Consider the following 19,764-nt stretch of genomic DNA (forward strand, 5'->3'; position numbering starts at 1 on the left):
GAGCTAAATGATCACATTAAATATCTCAAAGTGCTACACTGACACATCAAATATCTAACTCACCATATGCACATCATCATAATAATGCTATACATTCTGCCGCACAAGCCATAATTAAAGGGAAATGACAAGAACCCAACAATACAAGACAAGGAAAGTGTTTTCTAATATCAAAATAGAGTGATTTATTTGAGACATAGTGTGACTTCATTGTTTAGTCTTGGAAACAGATGACCATACCCTAGACGGGGTGGGGGAGAGAGATCAGTCACAGCACTTTATTCCACACTGGGCTTCTCAGCATGCCAAGATGGCCACCAACCACAGTCCGATTCTCAGTCTGACACAGACAATAATGGCTCTCAGCAACAACAAAAAAAGTCTGACAATGACCCATCCATCCATCAACGCCCGATTATGTCGTAAAAAAACAAAAAATAAAATGCTGCCTTTCCCCTTTCATCAGAAATCCAAACAAAAGCTGATCCTACCGTCACACATTGCTCTTAAAATGATCTTGACTGAAAGAGAGAAAAGGGTCCAGTAAAAAGGCATTGTCAAAGTCACGGCTTGTTAGTTTGAAGAGACTAATATCACGTTAGACCACGGTGAGTACAAGTAGACATACTGCATTCAAATGGGCAAGTGCGTCTTGCATGGCCCGGTGCCCCAGGTGATTTCACTTAAGGACCAGTGGAGAGGTCTAAAACGGGCCATGTAAAACGAACTTGCCCATTTAAAGCTAAACCCATTATACAGGCATCTCAAATCAGAAGTCAAATCTGACCAATTAGATCAGGCAGTGGAGACATCAGGACCTCAACCCAACTCAACCAATCACAGCTTAGAAGCTACAGCAAGACTTTCGCTTGACCAATCAGAGCCTGGTTGATCGGTCAGAGTGTAAGCTCGGTTTCCGCCAGATCGCTTGCGGTGCCAAACAGAGGAGTACTGTTAGAAAAGATCAATAGATGACTAGTGATGACAGTTTGCTACTAAAGCAACATTGAGACAACACAATAAAAACGTTCACAGCCACCTCTCCTTCTCCTAGTCAGTCATCATGTTCTCTGTCTGTTCTGATCTCCATTTCATTGGTTGTCATTAGGGCTGAATACAGACTAAGTTCACCGACACATGTCCTGTTTCACCTCCCAGACCTGAGCCAGGGGGAACCATGACAAAACAGGTAGACCGTACAGAATTGAACATCCCACCTTTAGCATGTTCATCACTACCCATGGTCCACATGGTTATGTTGAGGCACAGAGCTCCATGGCTTAAAGTGTTAAGCGCCATCAGTGAAATGACTACAGTCCACCTCAGCGCCACCTGACTTGACAAACCAACCTGACATAATTGGCAGAATAAAAGAACATACATGGTGACAACAACAGAGAATCTATCTGACATGCATTAAACTGAATCAGGGTCTTGGAACTGAGTATCAGCATAGAAACAAGGCAATATCTATAGCCAGTATTGAGCATCTAGAGGATGACGTCAAAGTGTACTGTATATAAACATATATACACAGTATATACGTCTGTGTATTCATCAAATTTACATATCTTTACATTCATAAAATTTACATCCAGAAGGGAGAATACTTATACACCACTTTTTGCATCTTGTAAAGTTTTTGTTTTTTCCTCATGTGAATTAAACATCATTAAAAGTTAAACTGTTTTTTTCTGTTGAAATGGTGTTATTAAATGTGAGAACAGAACTACCTCATAGCGGGCCCTTTTGTTACTCTGACTCTCAAAAGTCCATTTGAGAAAAGTCAGCAAGAAGTGCTCTTGAAACAGAAACCCTTTTCCACTCAGGACCACTTAAACATCACATCATTTGAGGAGGCCAGTGCAGCACTAACTCATGTCTCCCACATTGTTTCTCAACTCAGGACACCACAGGGTTAACATGTGCTTAGATAAGTTCTAAAACACAACCTTTCTCTCACAATTTGACCCCAAACACTGGTCTGTCTCTCCTCACACCGACCTCTCCCTCTGCAAACCTTCTTCCTCATGATTCAGGCCCTAGCCAAATAACAGCAGGGGCAGGTGGTCCTTTCACTTCCTCTTTAGGCCCGTTTTAAAACATGGCTGAACAACATTTATTGGATTTAGTCCAGTCCTGTGGATTAATTAACCCTGCAGATTTTCTTTGTGGTCTCAAACAGGAGACACAAATCCACAAACTGCCATTCAGTAGGTTGTGCCAGTTAAAAAGTATTTTGTTGGTCTCCTGTGTCCACCCTATGAGGTTGTCCTCCACGTTGCCAGTCCTGCTTTGAACTATGAGAGTGTGTTTGCTGCTGGCAGAAGGCATTTTTTCCGCACATTCCAGGGTCCATCTTCAAAGTCACTGCCAGGATGCTATTTTCGGAGCTCGAGAACACATACCTGGAGGGCAAAGATAGCATGATTAATAATACATATTATGCTTCAGAATATTTTGGTTTCTCTCCATGCACTTCTGAAAGCATTGATCCTGAGACTAAAGCTTTAGGGGCTTTGCTTGTTATCGCTTTAGTTTAACGTACAAAAATGAGTGATAGTAGTACATGCATAAATAAATAAAAACACATCAATACAAATTATATACATCTTCAAACACAAAAGATAATCGTATCAACACAACATACCGATCCATCTGAAGCGCTAGCACCAACTTTGTCTCCTGTGCTGTTCCAGCACACCTCAAAAATCCCACCGGTCCCCCTGTAGCTATGCACCAAGGCTCCAGACTGCAACCACAACACAACCAAATCACAACCAACTCTGGTGAGGACTGCTTGATGACCATAGTTGCCTGCTTGACCTAACAACAATGTCACAGCCTGTATTAAACATAGGGCCAGGTGGTTTAACTGACCACAGGTCCTACTAACTAACTGTTATAAGACGCTATAACCTGTTATAAGCTATAATAACCTGTTAAACTGTTACAACCTGTTAAGCTGCTAAAAGCTGTTACAACCTGTTATAAACTGTTATAACTGAGTTATAACCTCCAGGGTGACTCACCATGGTGTTCCAGATGTGTACACACTTGTCGAAGGAGCCGCTGGCCAGGTGCTTCCCGTCGGGGCTGAAGGCCACACTGTAGACGGGCTCCTGGTGTTTGGTCAGGGTGTGGATACACACACCTCGCTCCACGTCCCACAGACGCACCGTCGAGTCAAACGAGGCACTGCGGGGTAGGACAGAGCACACGGTCAGTTCTCTATCTACTCACTGTTATCTACATCTATCTGCTAAATGCAAATACGTACTGTAACTGAAGCCCAAACTTTGTTCAAGTTTATGTTCATATCAACAAGCCATTACTGATCTTTCAGTACTAATGGTAATTTACAGGGTTTGACAGGAGAGTTAACACCTTTATAATAAAGTAGCAACCGGGTAGTTCTTCCAGCTTCATGTTGTCAACAACACTACATAGAAAGAAGGATATGAAATGTAAGAAATATGTCAATAAGTTGGCTTTGGTGCTCGACGCAAACTCTCATTCAAAATGCTGATCCACAGAGCCAAAACGAGATGTGTGATGTTGTAGAATCGTTGAGATGGTGATGGTGTGAACATCTTTCACCACAAAAGGAGAGACATGGTTGAGAGCATGTGTTAATGAAAAGAGGAGCTGACGTTCATTAACACTTTCTCATCAAAATTGTATTATTAGGTAGTGTAAGCCAAGTCTTCTGGGGATGCCCCTGGCTAGGTTCCAAATCTCACTTTACAAGGACACAGGAAAGAATTGTGAGATTAAAACTAAATGAATAAACAGAAGTTGGGAAAGAACCGAATAAATCACAGGATCAGACATGAGCTGTATCTTGGTGTACAATAGCTGCGTTTACCTCAGATCACTATCAAGTTCCTCACAGGTCAGAGCAGTAATGGCAGTTTTACATCCAGAGTGAAATATAGGCCCATCTCAGGGGATTTCAGAAGAGGTTGTAAATGCCTGTGGTATTTGAACAGTAACATTTACACATGGAAGCATGTCTGGGTCATAGGCTTTATGTTCCTGGGCCACTGACAGTTACTAGCCCTGGGAGAATGTCTGGGACACTTTTTGACAAGAGACCCCTTCACTGGCACACACACTTCCCATTCTCAACTCATAAATCACAACACTGTCCCAGAACAAGTCTAGGTGCTGTGAGTGTGTGTGTGTCCCACCTAGCCAGCATGATGTTGAAGTTGGGGTTGCTGGTGCCGGGGCCGGTGGGGCTCCACTTGATAGTGTAGATCTCTTTACTGTGGGCCTGGAGGTCATGGACCCACGAGTCCTGCTTCATACTCCAGATCTGTGAAAGAGGACAGCACACTTCAAACACACTGTGTAATCATTACATTATTATATTGACATATAGAGATCATGGTCATAGGAAAGAGGTGGAATTCATTGTGTGTCCAAAATCTTGCCTGAAGTAGAAGTGCTGGCCTTACCTTTAAAGTCATGTCATCAGAGCAGGAGGCTAGTAGCATCCCTGACGGGTCCCACTTGATAGCATTGACTTCATTCTGAAACACACATGGGCAGACAGACATCATGTAGACTTGTAGAGGACCAACAAGACATCATGCTTATCCTTTCACTAGTTACAACATAATCCTGTTTACAGACCTTCAGAAGTTTGGGAAAATACAGTAGGTAGAGAAATCCTAAGTGTGACTATGTCCTCAGTGGTGTGAGATGTAGAGGTTAGAACAGAGATGCTGTTTGTTTACCGTGTGGCCTTGGAAGGTTTTGAGCGGCCGGTCGCTGCCCATTCGACACACGTGGATGCACATATCTGTGCTACAGGAGGCAAACGTTGTGTTGTTCTGCCAGTCCACGTCCAGCGCTGGAGCTGTAGGTAGGAGGCAACACACAGGGACAGGACAGTATTCAAAGGGTTAACTCACATCAGCCGAGCAGCTGAAGTCCTACATCTTTCTGTTCGGGACACAGGGGGCTTACCTGAGTGGAAGGGGAACTGCTGCTTTGCCTCTCCTGTATGTGCGTCCCAAATGATTGTCGTCTGGAAAATGACAACAGATACATAGCAAATACTGCAGGGATAATTGATTGCTACTGGAGTTACTTGATTTATTCGATTAAAGATATATATAAAATAAAAACATGATTTATATTTTTTTAAATACCTTATCTACACCAGCACTGAGGATAGAGTTTCCTTTCTTGTTCCACTTAAGTGCAAATATGGGCCCTTTGTGTTGCCCCAAGGTGCTAGCCAGATTACCTGTGAAAGGCAATAATTTAATGTATCTGCACAGATGACAATATGATTCAGAATGGGGATTGGGCACTGTAAGATAATTGAATTAAAATGCAACAAAACTCAACAGACCATCTTTTGTCCATATCCTTGCAAATCCATCATAAGATCCTGTTGCTAAGAGTGTCCCGTCGCTCTATGGGGTCAAATAGAACAGTTATTTAACTGTCCTCAGTATAGAGAACTTCTAATGTTCCGTTCCAGACCATTTCAGTCAAGTGAGAATTGATACAGTAGATGATGGATGAAATGGACCATTGAGAACTCACATTCCAGTCTAGTGAGGTGACATCTTTGTTGCTGGGGACGTCCTGGCCTCCCTCCCTGATGCAGTGTCTGAGCACCAGCTGGGTGGAGCTGCTGTTGCTGTTCTCATTCAGGTTCCAGATCCGGGCTGTCGAGTCTCCCGACCTGGACACACACACAGGCAGAATACAAAAGAGAAGTCAATACACACGGAGAGAGAGGAGAGAGGAGAGAGGAGAGAGAGAGATCTGCTCTAGCCTCTCAAGTCCCTGAAAAGCTCAACCCAGTGCTGACCCATCCCTGTGCCCCCCACCCTACCCCTGCCCCCTCCCCAGTGAGACTCACCCTGAGGCCAGCAGGTCGCTGACAGGGTTCCAGGCACAGATGAACACCTCTGACTCGTGGCCTCGGAGGACCGTGGCCTTGCTGGCTGGGATCTCCATGTCCACATCCATCTCCATGGGCTCACTGTGGTTATCTGTAATCAGATCACATCCACACTCTGTTACAGACACATACATGAATCCCAGTACCTACTATACAGGAGATCAAATACATTGAAAATATAGCTAAATTTCCTTCTCATCCAGAGCCATATTCAGCTGCAAAAACTTGAACTATCTGGACTGTTTCTCTATATTAAGTTGGTTTCTGACAAACATTTGAGGTGTTTAACCTCTCCCCTTTCAAATCATAACCATTTAAGATCACAGAGACTTTCAATTAGGCTAGTTCCAACCAACTACCGGCAAAGAGCCAAGAACCAGAGACAGTTACTAAGTCTTAAATAACAGTGTTATCTAAGAATTGCAACTACCACATCAAACGTACTTGTTGACCCAATTGAAGCTGAAAGTGCAATCTGTACAGGATCAAAGCTCAACCATTTGGGACATGAGCTAAGAGATAATCCAGTAATCATCTTCATATCCTGCCTGCAATATTGATAAAATGTGTTCTTTCAGAATAGTTTTTGCTGAAGAGCAATCCTACGGGGCTGCAGCATCCCTGTCTGTTCAGACAAGCATTACTTCAACTAAGATAGTCTTTGCTGATGTTCTGCCACCCACCCACACACACATTAGACTAACTCCAGTGGGATCGGCTGACACAAACATCCACAACATCCGCTATCAGTTTCTCCCTAGTCTAATGCTTCACCCGATCCATACCTCTCTGGTTTCACTGGCTGAACTCTAGAAGCAGCTGTTAGGGAGGCACAATGAAGGTGAATGCATGCAGGGTCAAATTCACCAACACTCAATGCCATGTCACTAATGACCTCACATTCAGTGAAAATCACATGGCTCTAGAGTATCACACACACATGCTGCTTGACGTAGTAAGTCTCACATAGTAACTATCAAGATAATGTGGGAAAAATACATAGCTATCATTTGCTAAGTTACGGCTAAGTCGTTCTTACACATGGTGTGTGTGCCGTTCTCCTCTCCGTTTACGGTGGCCTCTCCGTTCTTTGGTGCGTTGGCTTGGTTGCTTGTGGCGGTGGCTGCAATGGCGCAGGCCGCCTGTTGCTGGGCTAGCTTGTCGCGGAAGGCCTGCTGCCGCGTCTGCACCACGTCTGGCATCACCGCGTCGATGAGTGACAGAGACTCGATGGGCCGCCCATCAAACACCGTGCCATCCTACCAACACAACACCAAACATGCCATGTTTACCCCATTCGATGTATAGTGCACTGATGGACAATACATTCCAACTGTATGATTTACATTTTTAATTCGCCAAGTACAATAGTGTATTGATTTTGGTATTGTTGGAGAATTAGGATTTCGATAAACTTACTTTGCATACAAATGAGTGCTGAGCTAAGTATTGATCTGTATTAGTGAGGGCAGTCTTAAATAAATAACCCCATTGATTTACATGGAGAGTGTGGTAGTCCAGGCCAGGGTCATATTCTCTAGGCACCAAAAGGAAGAAAACAGATAGAAAAATAACCTTAAAAAATTATATATATATATACAGTGGGGAGAACAAGTATTTGATACACTGCCGATTTTGCAGGTTTTCCTACTTACAAAGCATGTAGAGGTCTGTAATTTTTATCAAAGGTACACTTCAACTGTGAGAGACGGAATCTAAGACAAAAATCCAGAAAGTCACATTGTATGATTTTTAAGTAATTAATTTGCATTTTATTGCATGACATAAGTATTTGATCACCTACCAACCAGTAAGAATTCCGGCTCTCACAGCCCTGTTAGTTTTTCTTTAAGAAGCCCTCCTCATTACCTGTATTAACTGCACCTGTTTGAACTCGTTACCTGTATAAAAGACACCTGTCCACACACTCAATCAAACAGACTCCAACCTCTCCACAATGGCCAAGACCAGAGAGCTGTGTAAGGACATCAGGGATAAAATTGTAGACCTGCACAAGGCTGGGATGGGCTACAGGACAATAGGCAAGCAGCTTGGTGAGAAGGCAACAACTGTTGGCGCAATTATTAGAAAATTGAAGAAGTTCAAGATGACGGTCAATCACCCTCGGTCTGGGGCTCCATGCAAGATCTCACCTCGTGGGGCATCAATGATCATGAGGAAGGTGAGGGATCTACCCAGAACTACACGGCAGGACCTGGTCAATGACCTGAAGAGAGCTGGGACCACAGTCTCAAAGAAAACCATTAGTAACACACTACGCCGTTATGGATTAAAATCCTGCAGCGCACGCAAGGTCCCCCTGCTCAAGCCAGCGCATGTCCAGGCCCGTCTGAAGTTTGCCAATGACCATCTGGATGATCCAGAGGAGGAATGGGAGAAGGTCATGTGGTCTGATGAGACAAAAATAGAGCTTTTTGGTCTAAACTCCACTCGCCGTGTTTGGGGGAAGAAGAAGGATGAGTACAACCCCAAGAACACCATCCCAACCGTGAAGCATGGAGGTGGAAACATCATTCTTTGGGGATGCTTTTCTGCAAAGGGGACAGGACGACTGCACCGTATTGAGGGGAGGATGGATGGGGCCATGTATCGCGAGATCTTGGCCAACAACCTCTTTCCCTCAGTAAGAGCATTGAAGATGGGTCGTGGCTGGGTCTTCCAGCATGACAATGACCCGAAACACACAGCCAGGGCAACTAAGGAGTGGCTCCGTAAGAAGCATCTCAAGGTCCTGGAGTGGCCTAGCCAGTCTCCAGACCTGAACCCAATAGAAAATCTTTGGAGGGAGCTGAAAGTCCGTAATGCCCAGCGACAGCCCCGAAACCTGAAGAATCTGGAGAAGGTCTGTATGGAGGAGTGGGCCAAAATCCCTGCTGCAGTGTGTGCAAACCTGGTCAAGACCTACAGGAAACGTATGATCTCTGTAATTGCAAACAAAGGTTTCTGTACCAAATATTAAGTTCTGCTTTTCTGATGTATCAAATACTTATGTCATGCAATAAAATGCAAATTAATTACTTAAAAATCATACAATGTGATTTTCTGGATTCTTGTTTTAGATTCCGTCTCTCACAGTTGAAGTGTACCTATGATAAAAATTACAGACCTCTACATGCTTTGTAAGTAGGAAAACCTGCAAAATCAGCAGTGTATCAAATACTTGTTCTCCCCACTGTATATACACTACCAGTCAAAAGTTTGGACACACCTACTCATTCAAGGGTTTTTCTTTATTTTTACTATTTTTTTTTACATTGTACAATAATAGTGAAGAAATCAAAACTATGAAATAACACATATGGAATCGTGTAGTAACCAAAAAAGTGTTACACAAATCAAAATATATTTTATATTTGAGATTCTTCAAATAGCCACCCTTTGCCTTGATGACAGCTTTGCACACTCTTGGCATTCTCTCAACCAGCTTCATGAGGTAGTCACCTAGAATGCATTTCAATTAACAGGTGTGCCTTCTTAAAAAGTTCATTTGTGGAATTTCTTTCCTTCTTAATGTGTTTAGGCCAATCAGTTGTGTTGTGACAAGGTAGGGGGGGTATACAGAAGATAGCCCTATTTGGTAAAAGACCAAGTCCATATTATGGCAAGAACAACTCAAATAAGCTAAGAGAAACAACAGTCCATCATTACTTTAAGACATGAAGGACAGTCAATACGGAACATTTCAAGAACTTTGAACGTTTTTTCAAGTGCAGTCGCAAAAACCATCAAGCGCTATGATGAAACTGGCTCTCATGAGGACCACCACAGGAATGGAAGACCCAGAGTTACCTCTGCTGCAGAGGATAAGTTCATTAGAGTTACCCAAATGCTTCACAGAGTTCAAGTCACAGACACATCTCAACATCAACTGTTCAGAGGGGACTGTGTGAATCAGGCCTTCATGGTCAAATTGCTCCAAAGAAACCACTACTAAAGGACACCAATAAGAAGAAGAGACCTGCTTGGGCCAAGAAACACGAGCAATGGACATTAGACCGGTGGAAATGTGTCCTTTGGTCTGCAATCCAAATTGGAGATTTTTGGTTCCAATCACCATGTCTTTGTGAAATGCGGTGAAGGGTGAACGGATGATCTCCGCATGTGTAGTTCCCACTGTAAAGCATATGTGTTATTTCATAGTTTTGATGTCTTCACGATTATTCTACAATGTAGAAAATAGTACAAATAAAGAAAAACCCTTGAATGAGTAGGTGTGTCCAAACTTTTGACTGGTACTGTATATATATATATATATATATAGTTTTTGTGTTCTTTTGCTAAATGTTTTGCTACGGTATGCACTAATTAATGCGACCCAAGGCAGCACTAGAAGGCAGCCTGGACTGGAGCCCCTTGGCTCACCTCGTTGATGCTGATCTCTGCGTCCACATACTGGAGGCCTTTCTGCAGGATGGAGATGAGGGCAGCAGGGGGCACTAGTGTTCCATTGATGTTGGACTGGCTGATGTGGCTCTCAATGCCAAAGGTGAACGCTGAGTGGGAGAAACCTGGAAACGGACACACAGAGAACACAGTCAGTACAACGACAACACATTTACATTTTAGCACCAGAGACCCTGCAAACACAAACCTCTCACTCCAACATATACATATCTACAGACATCTGCCATGTCTGAGGTGTTATTTCTAACTTTTTATATCAATGTTATGTAAACCAAAAAATTAAAGGGTACGCAGACAGCGAAGCGAGTCAATCATTCGTTCCACGTCAACTTTTTCAGCTATATAAATGTTAACATTCCAGAGCTATCAAGCATTTATCCAATGTCTGGCTTCAAAGAAAGCCCCAACAGTAATCAAATACAGCGGCTAGGATCTCAATAATTCATTCACCCTGTGAAAAATAGGGTAGTATGAATGGCATGTTGACACAGGTACAGTTGAAGTCGGAAGTTTACATACACTTAGGTTGGAGTCATTAAAACTTGTTTTTCAATCACTCCACAAATTTCTTGTTAACAAACTATAGTTATGGCAAGTCGGTTAGGACATCTACTTTGTGAATGACACAAGTAATTTTTCCAACAATTGTTTACAGACAGATTATTTCACTTATAATTCAATGTATCACAATTCCAGTGGGTCAAAAGTTTACATACACTAAGTTGACTGTGCCTTTAAACAGCTTGGAAAATTCCAGAAAATGATGTAATGGCTTTAGAAGCTTCTGATAGGCTAATTGACATCATGTGAGTCAATTGGAGGTTTACCTGTGGATGTATTTCAAGGCCTACCTTCAAACTCAGTGCCTCTTTGCTTGACATCATGGGAAAATCAAAAGAAATCAGCCCCTCAGAAAAGACCTCAGAAAAGAATGGCTGACCTCCACAAGTCTGGTTCATCCTTGGGAGCAATTTCCAAACGCCTGAAGGTACCACGTTCATCTGTACAAACACCATGGGACCACGCAGCCGTCATACCGCTCAGGAAGGAGACGCGTTCTGTCTACTAGAGATTAACGTACTTTGGTGCGAAAAGTGCAAATCAATCCCAGAACAACAGCAAAGGACCTTGTCAAGATGCTGGAGGAAACAGTTACAAAATTATCTATATCCACAGTAAAATGAGTCCTATATCAACATAACCTGAAAGGCCGCTCAGCAAGGAAGAAGCCACTGCTCCAAAACCGCCATAAAAAAGCAAGACTACGGTTTGCAACTGCACATGGGGACAAAGATCATACTTTTTGGAGAAATGTCCTCTGGTCTGATGAAACAAAAATGTAACTGTTTGGCCATGATGACCATCGTTATGTTTGGAGGAAAAAGGGGGTTCTTGCAACTCGAAGAACACCATCCCAACCGTGAAGCACGGGGGTGGTAGCATCATGCTTTGGGGGTGCTTTGCTGCAGGAGCGACTGGTGCACTTCACAAAATAGATGGCATCATGAGGAAGGAAAATTATGTGGATATATTGAAGCAACATCTCAAGACATCAGTCAGGAAGTTCAAGCTTGGTCGCAAATGGGTCTTCCAAATGGATAATGACCCCAAGCATACGTCCAAAGTTGTGGCAAAATGGCTGAAGGACAACAAAGTAAAGGTATTGGAGTGACCATCACAAAGCCCTGGAAGGCTACCTGAAACGTTTGACCCAAGTTAAACAATTTAAAGGCAAAGCTACCAAATACTAATTGAGTGTATGTAAACTTCTGACCCACCGGGAATGTGATGAAAGAAATAAAGCTGAAATAAATAATTCTCTCTACTATTATTCTGACATTTCACATTCTTAAAATAAAGTGGTGATCCTAACTGAACTAAGACAGGGAATTTTTACTAGGACTAAATGTCAGGAATTGTGAAAAACAGAGTTTAAATGTATTTGCTAAGGTGTATGTAAACTTCCGACTTCAACTGTACATATGAAGGGAAAGCGATATTCTGAACGGCCAACAGACAGGTAGAATAGGCTTGGTTTCCACTAACTGTAGTTTCTGGATTTAATGACACCTCTACTTTCCTATTCCTGCACTCTCTCTCAAGCTTTTCATAGTGTTTTTGGTGAATGTATTGAAGTAGCCATTTGTAAAATGTGTGCCAAAATTCCCAAACCTTTAGGGATGGTTTAGATCAGGGGTGTAAAACTCATTCCATTGAGGGCCTAGTGTCTGCTGGTTTTTAGTTTTTCCTTTCAATTAAGACCTAAACAACCAGGTGAGGTGAGTTCCTTACTAATCAGTGACCTTAATTCCTCAATCAAGTACAAGGGAGGCGTGAAAACCTGCAGACACTCAGCCCTCCATGGAATGAGTTTGACACGTGGTTTAGAAAGAGTCAATGTAGTCTAATCCATGACAACATAATCCACAAGGTCAACTACAAAGCCATTCTCAATTCCTACATTACCACACAAACAAATACACAAGAAAGATCTAAAGCAGAAGTATAATAATCATTTCAGCAGACAGACAGACAGAGACAGGACAAGTGTGTTACAGGGAGGTTGGCAGTCATACATACCTGACTCCTGAAGATATCTGTACACCAAGAAGTTCACTTCATCACTGGTTATACTCATCTTATCCCACCTCGATGGAGGAGGTACTGTATCTTATCCCACCTCGATGGAGGAGGTACTGTATCTAGTAAGGATCGGCCCACTCTAGGAAAGAAAAAGAGAGAGGAAGAAATTTTGAGTTTTAGATTCATTACACAGCTAGCTACATCATTTCACAAGATGAGTGGGACAATGTAGGTTATATCTAGTTAGGTCCCCAATCATTATTACCAAATGACTTGACAGCTACCATGTCCTCACATACAAAGATAAAGCAAGACCATAGTGCAGTCATGTACTTCCCACATGCACACACACACACGCATTGAGAATGTCAACGACCAGGTCACTTAGCCAGTTACTCCATCTCTACTTCCCAGGCTAAGTATTCCCCCCATCGCTCTACTGTGACCCGACTGCGGCGTCCATTTCCATTTGGCTTGCAGGGGAAAGTGGCAACTGTCTACCATTAGTGACCTGGCCACTGATCTAGATGGGTAGAGAAGCCTAATAAAGCAGGACATGGCATTAAATGCCTACTGTCACTATCTAGTAAACTGCAGAGGAGAACTCAGCACACTGCGTAGGGCTAATTACTGTTAAAATTGTGCAACATTCACATCATTATCGCTTTCTCGGCGCCTGGGTGAACATTTCAATTTGGTATTCTTTCAAAACTACAGGGAGCTGAAGAAAAACCTCAAAACTGAGCCCTTTAGAATCATAGCGATTTAGTTTTTATTGTTCCCACTGATAACAGCCTTCAGGCTAATGAGCGCTTTGCTACAAAGAATGATTCATCATTTTCCAACAATATATCAATTCATTGTCAGTACACAGTATATTATGCATAATAGGGTAGGAAATATGAAGGTGAGACTGGAACATTACCTTTATTTTATTTAACTAGGCAAGTCAGTTAAGAACAAATTCTTATTTACAATGACAGCCCACACCGGACAACGCTGGGCCAATTATGCACCGCCCTATGGGACTCCCAATCACGGCCGGTTGTGATACAGCCTGGAATCGAACCAGGGGGTCTGTAGTGACGCCTCAAGCACTGAGATGCAGTGCCTTAGACCGCTGCGCCACTCGGGAGCCCCGAGAGAGAAAAAATCCTCAAAATCCTGAAACTGTAGGTGCAACCAGGTTGTGCGAAATACCCTTAAGCACTGCAATAATCAACTTTATTTTGTATCAAAGCCCAATGTATCTGTTGACGAGTAAAGCGAAATCTCAAACTGAAGACAAAGCAAACAAATACAGTGAGCTACCAAAGTATTGGGACAGTGACACATTTTTGTTTTGTTTTGGCTCTGTACTCCAGCACTTTAGCACTTTAGATATGAAATTATACAATGAATATAAGGTTAAAGTGCAGACTGTCTGATTTAATTTGAGGGTATTTTTATCCATATTGGGTGAACGGTTTAGAAATTACAGCACTTTCTGTACATAGTCCCCCCATTTTAGGGGACCAAAATAATTGGGACAAATTCACTTACATGTATATTAAAGTAGTCAAAAGTGTAGTATTTGGTCCCATATTCCTAGCACACAATGATTACATCAAGCTTGTGACTTTACAAACTTGTTGGATGCATTTGCTGTTTGTTTTAGTTGCGTTTCAGATTATTTTGTGCCGAATAGAAATGAATGGTAAATAATGTATTATGTCATTTTGGAGTCACTTTTATTGTAAATAAGAATAGAATATGTTTCGAAACACTTTTACAAAATGTGGATGCTACCATGATTACGGATAGTCATGCATGAATCGTGAATAATAATGAGTGAGAAAGTTAGACGCACAAATATCATACCCCCAAGACATGCTAACCTCTCACCATTACAATAACAGGGGAGGTTAGCATTATTCATGTTTCATTCAAGACTATCCGTAATCATGGTAGCATGAAATAATGTTTACATATCTTGCATTACCCATCTCATATGTATATACTGTATTCTATACCATCTATTGCATCTTAGCCTATGTCGCTCTGACAATGACATTGCTCATCCATATATTTATATATTCTTATTCCAATCCTTTACTTAGATCTGTGTGTATTAGGTATTTGTTGTAGAACTGTTAGATATTACTTGCTAGATATTACTGCACTGTCGGAACTAGAAGCACAAGCATTTCGCTACACTCGCAATAACATCTGCTAACCATGTGTATGTGACCAATAAATTTGATTTGATTGGATTAATATAGAAGTGTTTAGAAACATATTCTATTCTTATTTACAATAAAAGTGACTCCAAAATGACACAATACATTATTACATTCATTTCTATTCGGCACAAAATAATCTGAATCACAACCAAAACAAACAGCAAATGTATCCAACAAGTTGTAGTCACAAGCTTGATGTAATCATTACATGCTAGGAATTTGGGACCAAATACTAAACTTTTGACTACTTCAATACACATAAGTGAATTTGTCACAATACTTTTGGTCCCCTAAAATGGGGGGACTATGTCCATAAAGTGCTGTAATTTCTAAACGGTTCACCCGATATGGATGAAAATACACTCAAATTAAAGCTGACAGTCCAACGTGATGGAGTACAGAGCCAAAACAACAAAAAATGAGTCACTGTCCCAATACTTTTGGAGCTCACTGTATGTGATATATCACACATACTGTAGTCAAGACCATGTAGACAACAATACATTGTAAAATGCTTCCTATTCATGTTGGCAGCTCCAATCATTTACCTCTCTAAAAACAGCCAGTTATCCATCATAAAGAACCTTCACCCCCACAAGAGGTTAAGACTTCCTCAGAGATTAACAATACATTTGAACTTGATCCTAGAACTGAACTTTAGAAAGCTGGATCATGGCCATTGTTACTTCTTGTGCTTTCAGCCTAGTCTGAGGGGTAGAACTGGACAAGAGGGACAAACTTCTTTCCAGATCAGAATCAGAGTAGAGCCAGTCAGTAAGAAATGCAGGCCTCTGTAACATCCATACCACACCACACAGAGCTCAACTCACTCTAAAGAGTTCCCTTTTGGTAGCATAGCAACAAGCAGGAACCGGCGCAAAATAGACACAGAATAGTGCTGTTCCAATTACCACTGGGCTCTGTGCCAGCCAGGTCGAACATGTTACTCAACATGAATAATGCCAGTCTTCACCTTGGAGTAACAGCGTTGCCTCCGTCCCTCTCCTCACCCCAACCTGGGCTTGAACCAGGGACCCTCTGAACACATCAACAACTGCCTCCCACGAAGCATCGTTACCTATCGCTCCACAAAAGCTGTCGTCTTTGCAGCGCATGGGAAACAACTACTTCAAGGTCTCAGAGCGAGTGATGTCACCGATTGGAACGTTACTAGCGTGCACCGCTAACTAGCTAGCCATTTCACACCGATTACACTGGGATATTCTTTCAAATGGACTCTCTCTGGCTTTATTGCACCGCACAGCAGACATGCAGCGCTCAAATTAAATAACCCCTGATATTGGCTGAGTGTGAATGTTCACATGAATTTTCGCCAACAATAACAGATGGTGGTATGATTTGGAGCTGGTGTGAAAATCAATCTCATGCTGATACACATTCTCCTTGTGTGGATTCACACTAGCGTTCCATGATTACATAAATCACACCACCACATTATTGAATGAGAGCCATCGCTTGATTTAGAGTGTCATATGAAACCAAAAACGCAATTAATAATCTGATCAATAATTTATTACACATGAAAGAAATTACAACATAAACACCAATGCTGGAAGCAAGTCCCATTTTATCTAGCTAAGCCTTTGTGTCATAGTCTGGGTGGGCTGCAAAACTCAGAGCCAACCCAACACACTACTTCTCTTTGGGCTAATTAGATAACAAGCGGGGCTGGAAGGGAAGGGCTATCGGCATCAAAATCGCCAGCCACTGCTCCCATGGCCGCCATCGCCACCATAAACAACTGGAAACATAATTAGCAGGCGAAGCCCTAAGGGGCAAATGTCCCAACGGGTCGGGGGGGGGGGGGGGGGGGGGCAGCACTAATCCATATATCAGATGGGCACATGACGGCATCATCCATTACAGAGCTCCCTGGGCATCTAGGCTTCCCTCGACACAACACAGCCTATTCTCTTCTTCCAGGGATTCTGACACAAATGCTTACCTAGGCATTTGCTTTGTGCTGTGGCAACTGGCAAGAGCACTTTGAAGTTGTGATCTCTTGAGTGATATAGGTATGGTGAGGAAAAATTGAGTTGCTGGATTGAGAACATTGGTGATATTGACACTGTCTGAAGAGCAATTCCACAGTAACAGAGTGATGCTGAGACTCAGATTTGTTACTTTGGGTATGCCAAAACAAAAACCAATGATTGCAAAGTTAATGCAGATGCAAAGTTTGGTGACAGAATGATGGCACAAACCGTCATTCTGTTGCCAAACTTGTGCCGTCATTCTGTCACCAAACTTTGCATCTGCACTGTTCTTTAAGTACATGTGTTTTTGTAATATCTTCTGCGGAAATTGTCCTTGTGCATAGAGTTGTATGGTTTGTTTAACTTTACAATCATTTGTTTTTGTTTGACATACATTGTAAAGTGAAAATCTTAGTCTCTGCATCACTCTGTTACCTTGGAATTGCCCGGTACTGTATGCTTCCACATCAAACACATACTCTATGCTAGGCTTGGGCGATATACCGTTTATAGCGTATACCGGGATATTTTGAAATACTGACGGTCTGATTTTCAATACCGTTTTTAAAGGTCAGTATAACTATAAGAAACATAAGATGTGTCAAATAAATTATATCCAGCTAAGGGTTCCAGCTTTGCATTTGGTTTGCTAACTTGCTAGTAGATAAGTAGCTAAATGTCAAGCTCAAGCTTATTATTTTTTTACAGCAGACATTCTAGCCTGGGTACCAGTCTCTTTAGCTAACATTCCACTCCTTGCCCTACCTTGTCATTGCCAAAGAGACTGGCCTTTATGCAATCTTCAAATATAAATATTATATTATTAATGAGCTTGAGGAGAACAGAGGAGTTGATCCTGATTTGATAACCTGATTCGATAACCCTCACAGCTATCCTCCAATCACAACAATTATCAAAATATTGGAACTATCACCTTTCTTTCTCTCTGCACAGAACACGTTGGTATCCGGTTGCTAACCGTTTTTTTTTTTGTCCAGACGAAACCAGTCTGTCAAAAGTTGCTAGCTCGTGTCTAAATTCTCAAACTAAATACCTACTGCAATTCCAACCACAAAACCTCTTTGCTTTGATTTTAAGCCTCAAAATAGAACAACTTGACTAGCTAACAGCTAAATGTTTGTTTTTGGCTTTGTTATAATCCTAATAAAATTTTCTAGGCTCCACATGTTGTCATGGAAAATATAAATGTTATTACCAACAACCATTTAGCAACTCCGCCGTAAATCCAGCTGCATATTGAACGTTGAAATTGCCGAAAGGCCAGTCTCTTTGGCAATGACATGGAGTGGCAAGGAGTGGAATGTTAGCTAAAAATACTATTACCCAGACTAGAGACATCCAATCCCCTCCTGGATCAAGATCCCTGTTGCCTAAATTGTTTTTGTTTTCTAAATAGCGCCCCTTGTGTGCACCTCCGGTAATACTGTATATCCCGGTATGGTACAGAAAAGGTATGACGGTATGAAAATCTGGATACCGACCAACTCTACTCTACGCCACAAATGTTATCCGTTGAATATTATAATTCGGACTTGAGTATCAGTTATGATATCATTGGAAGAACATATCTGCCTAATGTAATCTTTCGGTACACATTATAATCTTCATCATAGTGCAGTGCCATTCATCAGACCCATTTCAAATACATTATTTGTCTTGCTCCAAATTGTTGTCATTGTTTGGTGCATGCATTCACAACGGTCCCAAGCAATTGCATTTAGCCTCCATATAGCATATCCCAGGAGTTGACTGATTGCAGCAGAAGACAAATGGAAATACCACTGGGCAGTGATGAGCTTCCCAGCAGTGGTCAGCCCTGTGACTCATTAGGGAAATCATTAGCATGTTTACTGCACAGTAAAGTAGATTCCAGCCATTCACCCAGGCTACGGTGTTTAGGTTTCAACTGAGTGTTATGCCTAAGGCTGTGGTGAAAGCACAACACAATCTAACTGGATGTCCAATTTTCTGTTAGTTGTTATGAACCAAATGACAACTATAGTAGCTGCCTGAGCCATTAGAAACTAATTGGAAAGAGCACCATATCAGGTTGAACGTCCACGTAAGTACAAACACTTATTGCAGAAGGTGAAATGGCTTAACCAAAAGGATCTCAGGACTCAAGCCAAAATGTTGTTGCTGTCATGTAAGCATTTCATGAGTGTTCGAGCCCATTCAAAACATCATTTAGTGCTGCATTCACCATGTTTCCACAAACACGTCCAGTCTTTCCAGAGTAGCCATGGATTAGTTGCTCTAGGATGAAGTTGCCCTTTAAACGTTGATCTAAGGTCAGATATTTTTTCCCTCTAACTGTGAGGTTAAACATTTGGGGAAGGGTCAACTGATGGTAGATAAGCACTCTGGGGCACTACAAACAGAAATGGCAGCCGCTTACTGTAAATTCATACTGTAAAAATATAAACTGCTTAACTATACTCCTAGATCTACAGACAGTACAGAAGTACAGACAACCTACAAGCAGGGGAAGCTGTGATAAATCTTCCTGATAAGGTCACTACGGGGGATGTAACTACAGAGAAAAAAATCTGTCACAAATGCTGATTTTTGCTGGGTAATCTGCCCA

At 42.0% G+C, this 19,764-nt stretch overlaps 1 protein-coding gene across 1 annotated transcript; it reads right to left on the bottom strand.

Annotated features, from left to right (window-relative positions):
* Positions 1 to 164: 164 nt before the first annotated feature.
* On the bottom strand, positions 165 to 13,065 carry LOC311143759 (F-box-like/WD repeat-containing protein TBL1X). Its single transcript, XM_084179637.1, has 14 exons — positions 12,935 to 13,065; positions 10,313 to 10,458; positions 6,969 to 7,188; positions 5,888 to 6,020; positions 5,566 to 5,707; positions 5,369 to 5,432; positions 5,163 to 5,260; positions 4,978 to 5,038; positions 4,746 to 4,867; positions 4,464 to 4,538; positions 4,194 to 4,321; positions 3,033 to 3,198; positions 2,651 to 2,752; positions 165 to 2,408 (listed from the first exon to the last, which is right to left on the bottom strand). The coding sequence occupies exons 1-14, from the start codon at positions 12,990 to 12,992 to the stop codon at positions 2,382 to 2,384; spliced, it is 1,542 nt and encodes a 513-aa protein (XP_084035763.1). The 5' UTR covers positions 12,993 to 13,065; the 3' UTR covers positions 165 to 2,381.
* Positions 13,066 to 19,764: the final 6,699 nt, after the last annotated feature.

This window comes from Coregonus lavaretus (assembly GCF_964263955.1).
Source record: "Coregonus lavaretus genome assembly, chromosome: 16".
Classification (NCBI taxonomy): domain Eukaryota; kingdom Metazoa; phylum Chordata; class Actinopteri; order Salmoniformes; family Salmonidae; genus Coregonus; species Coregonus lavaretus.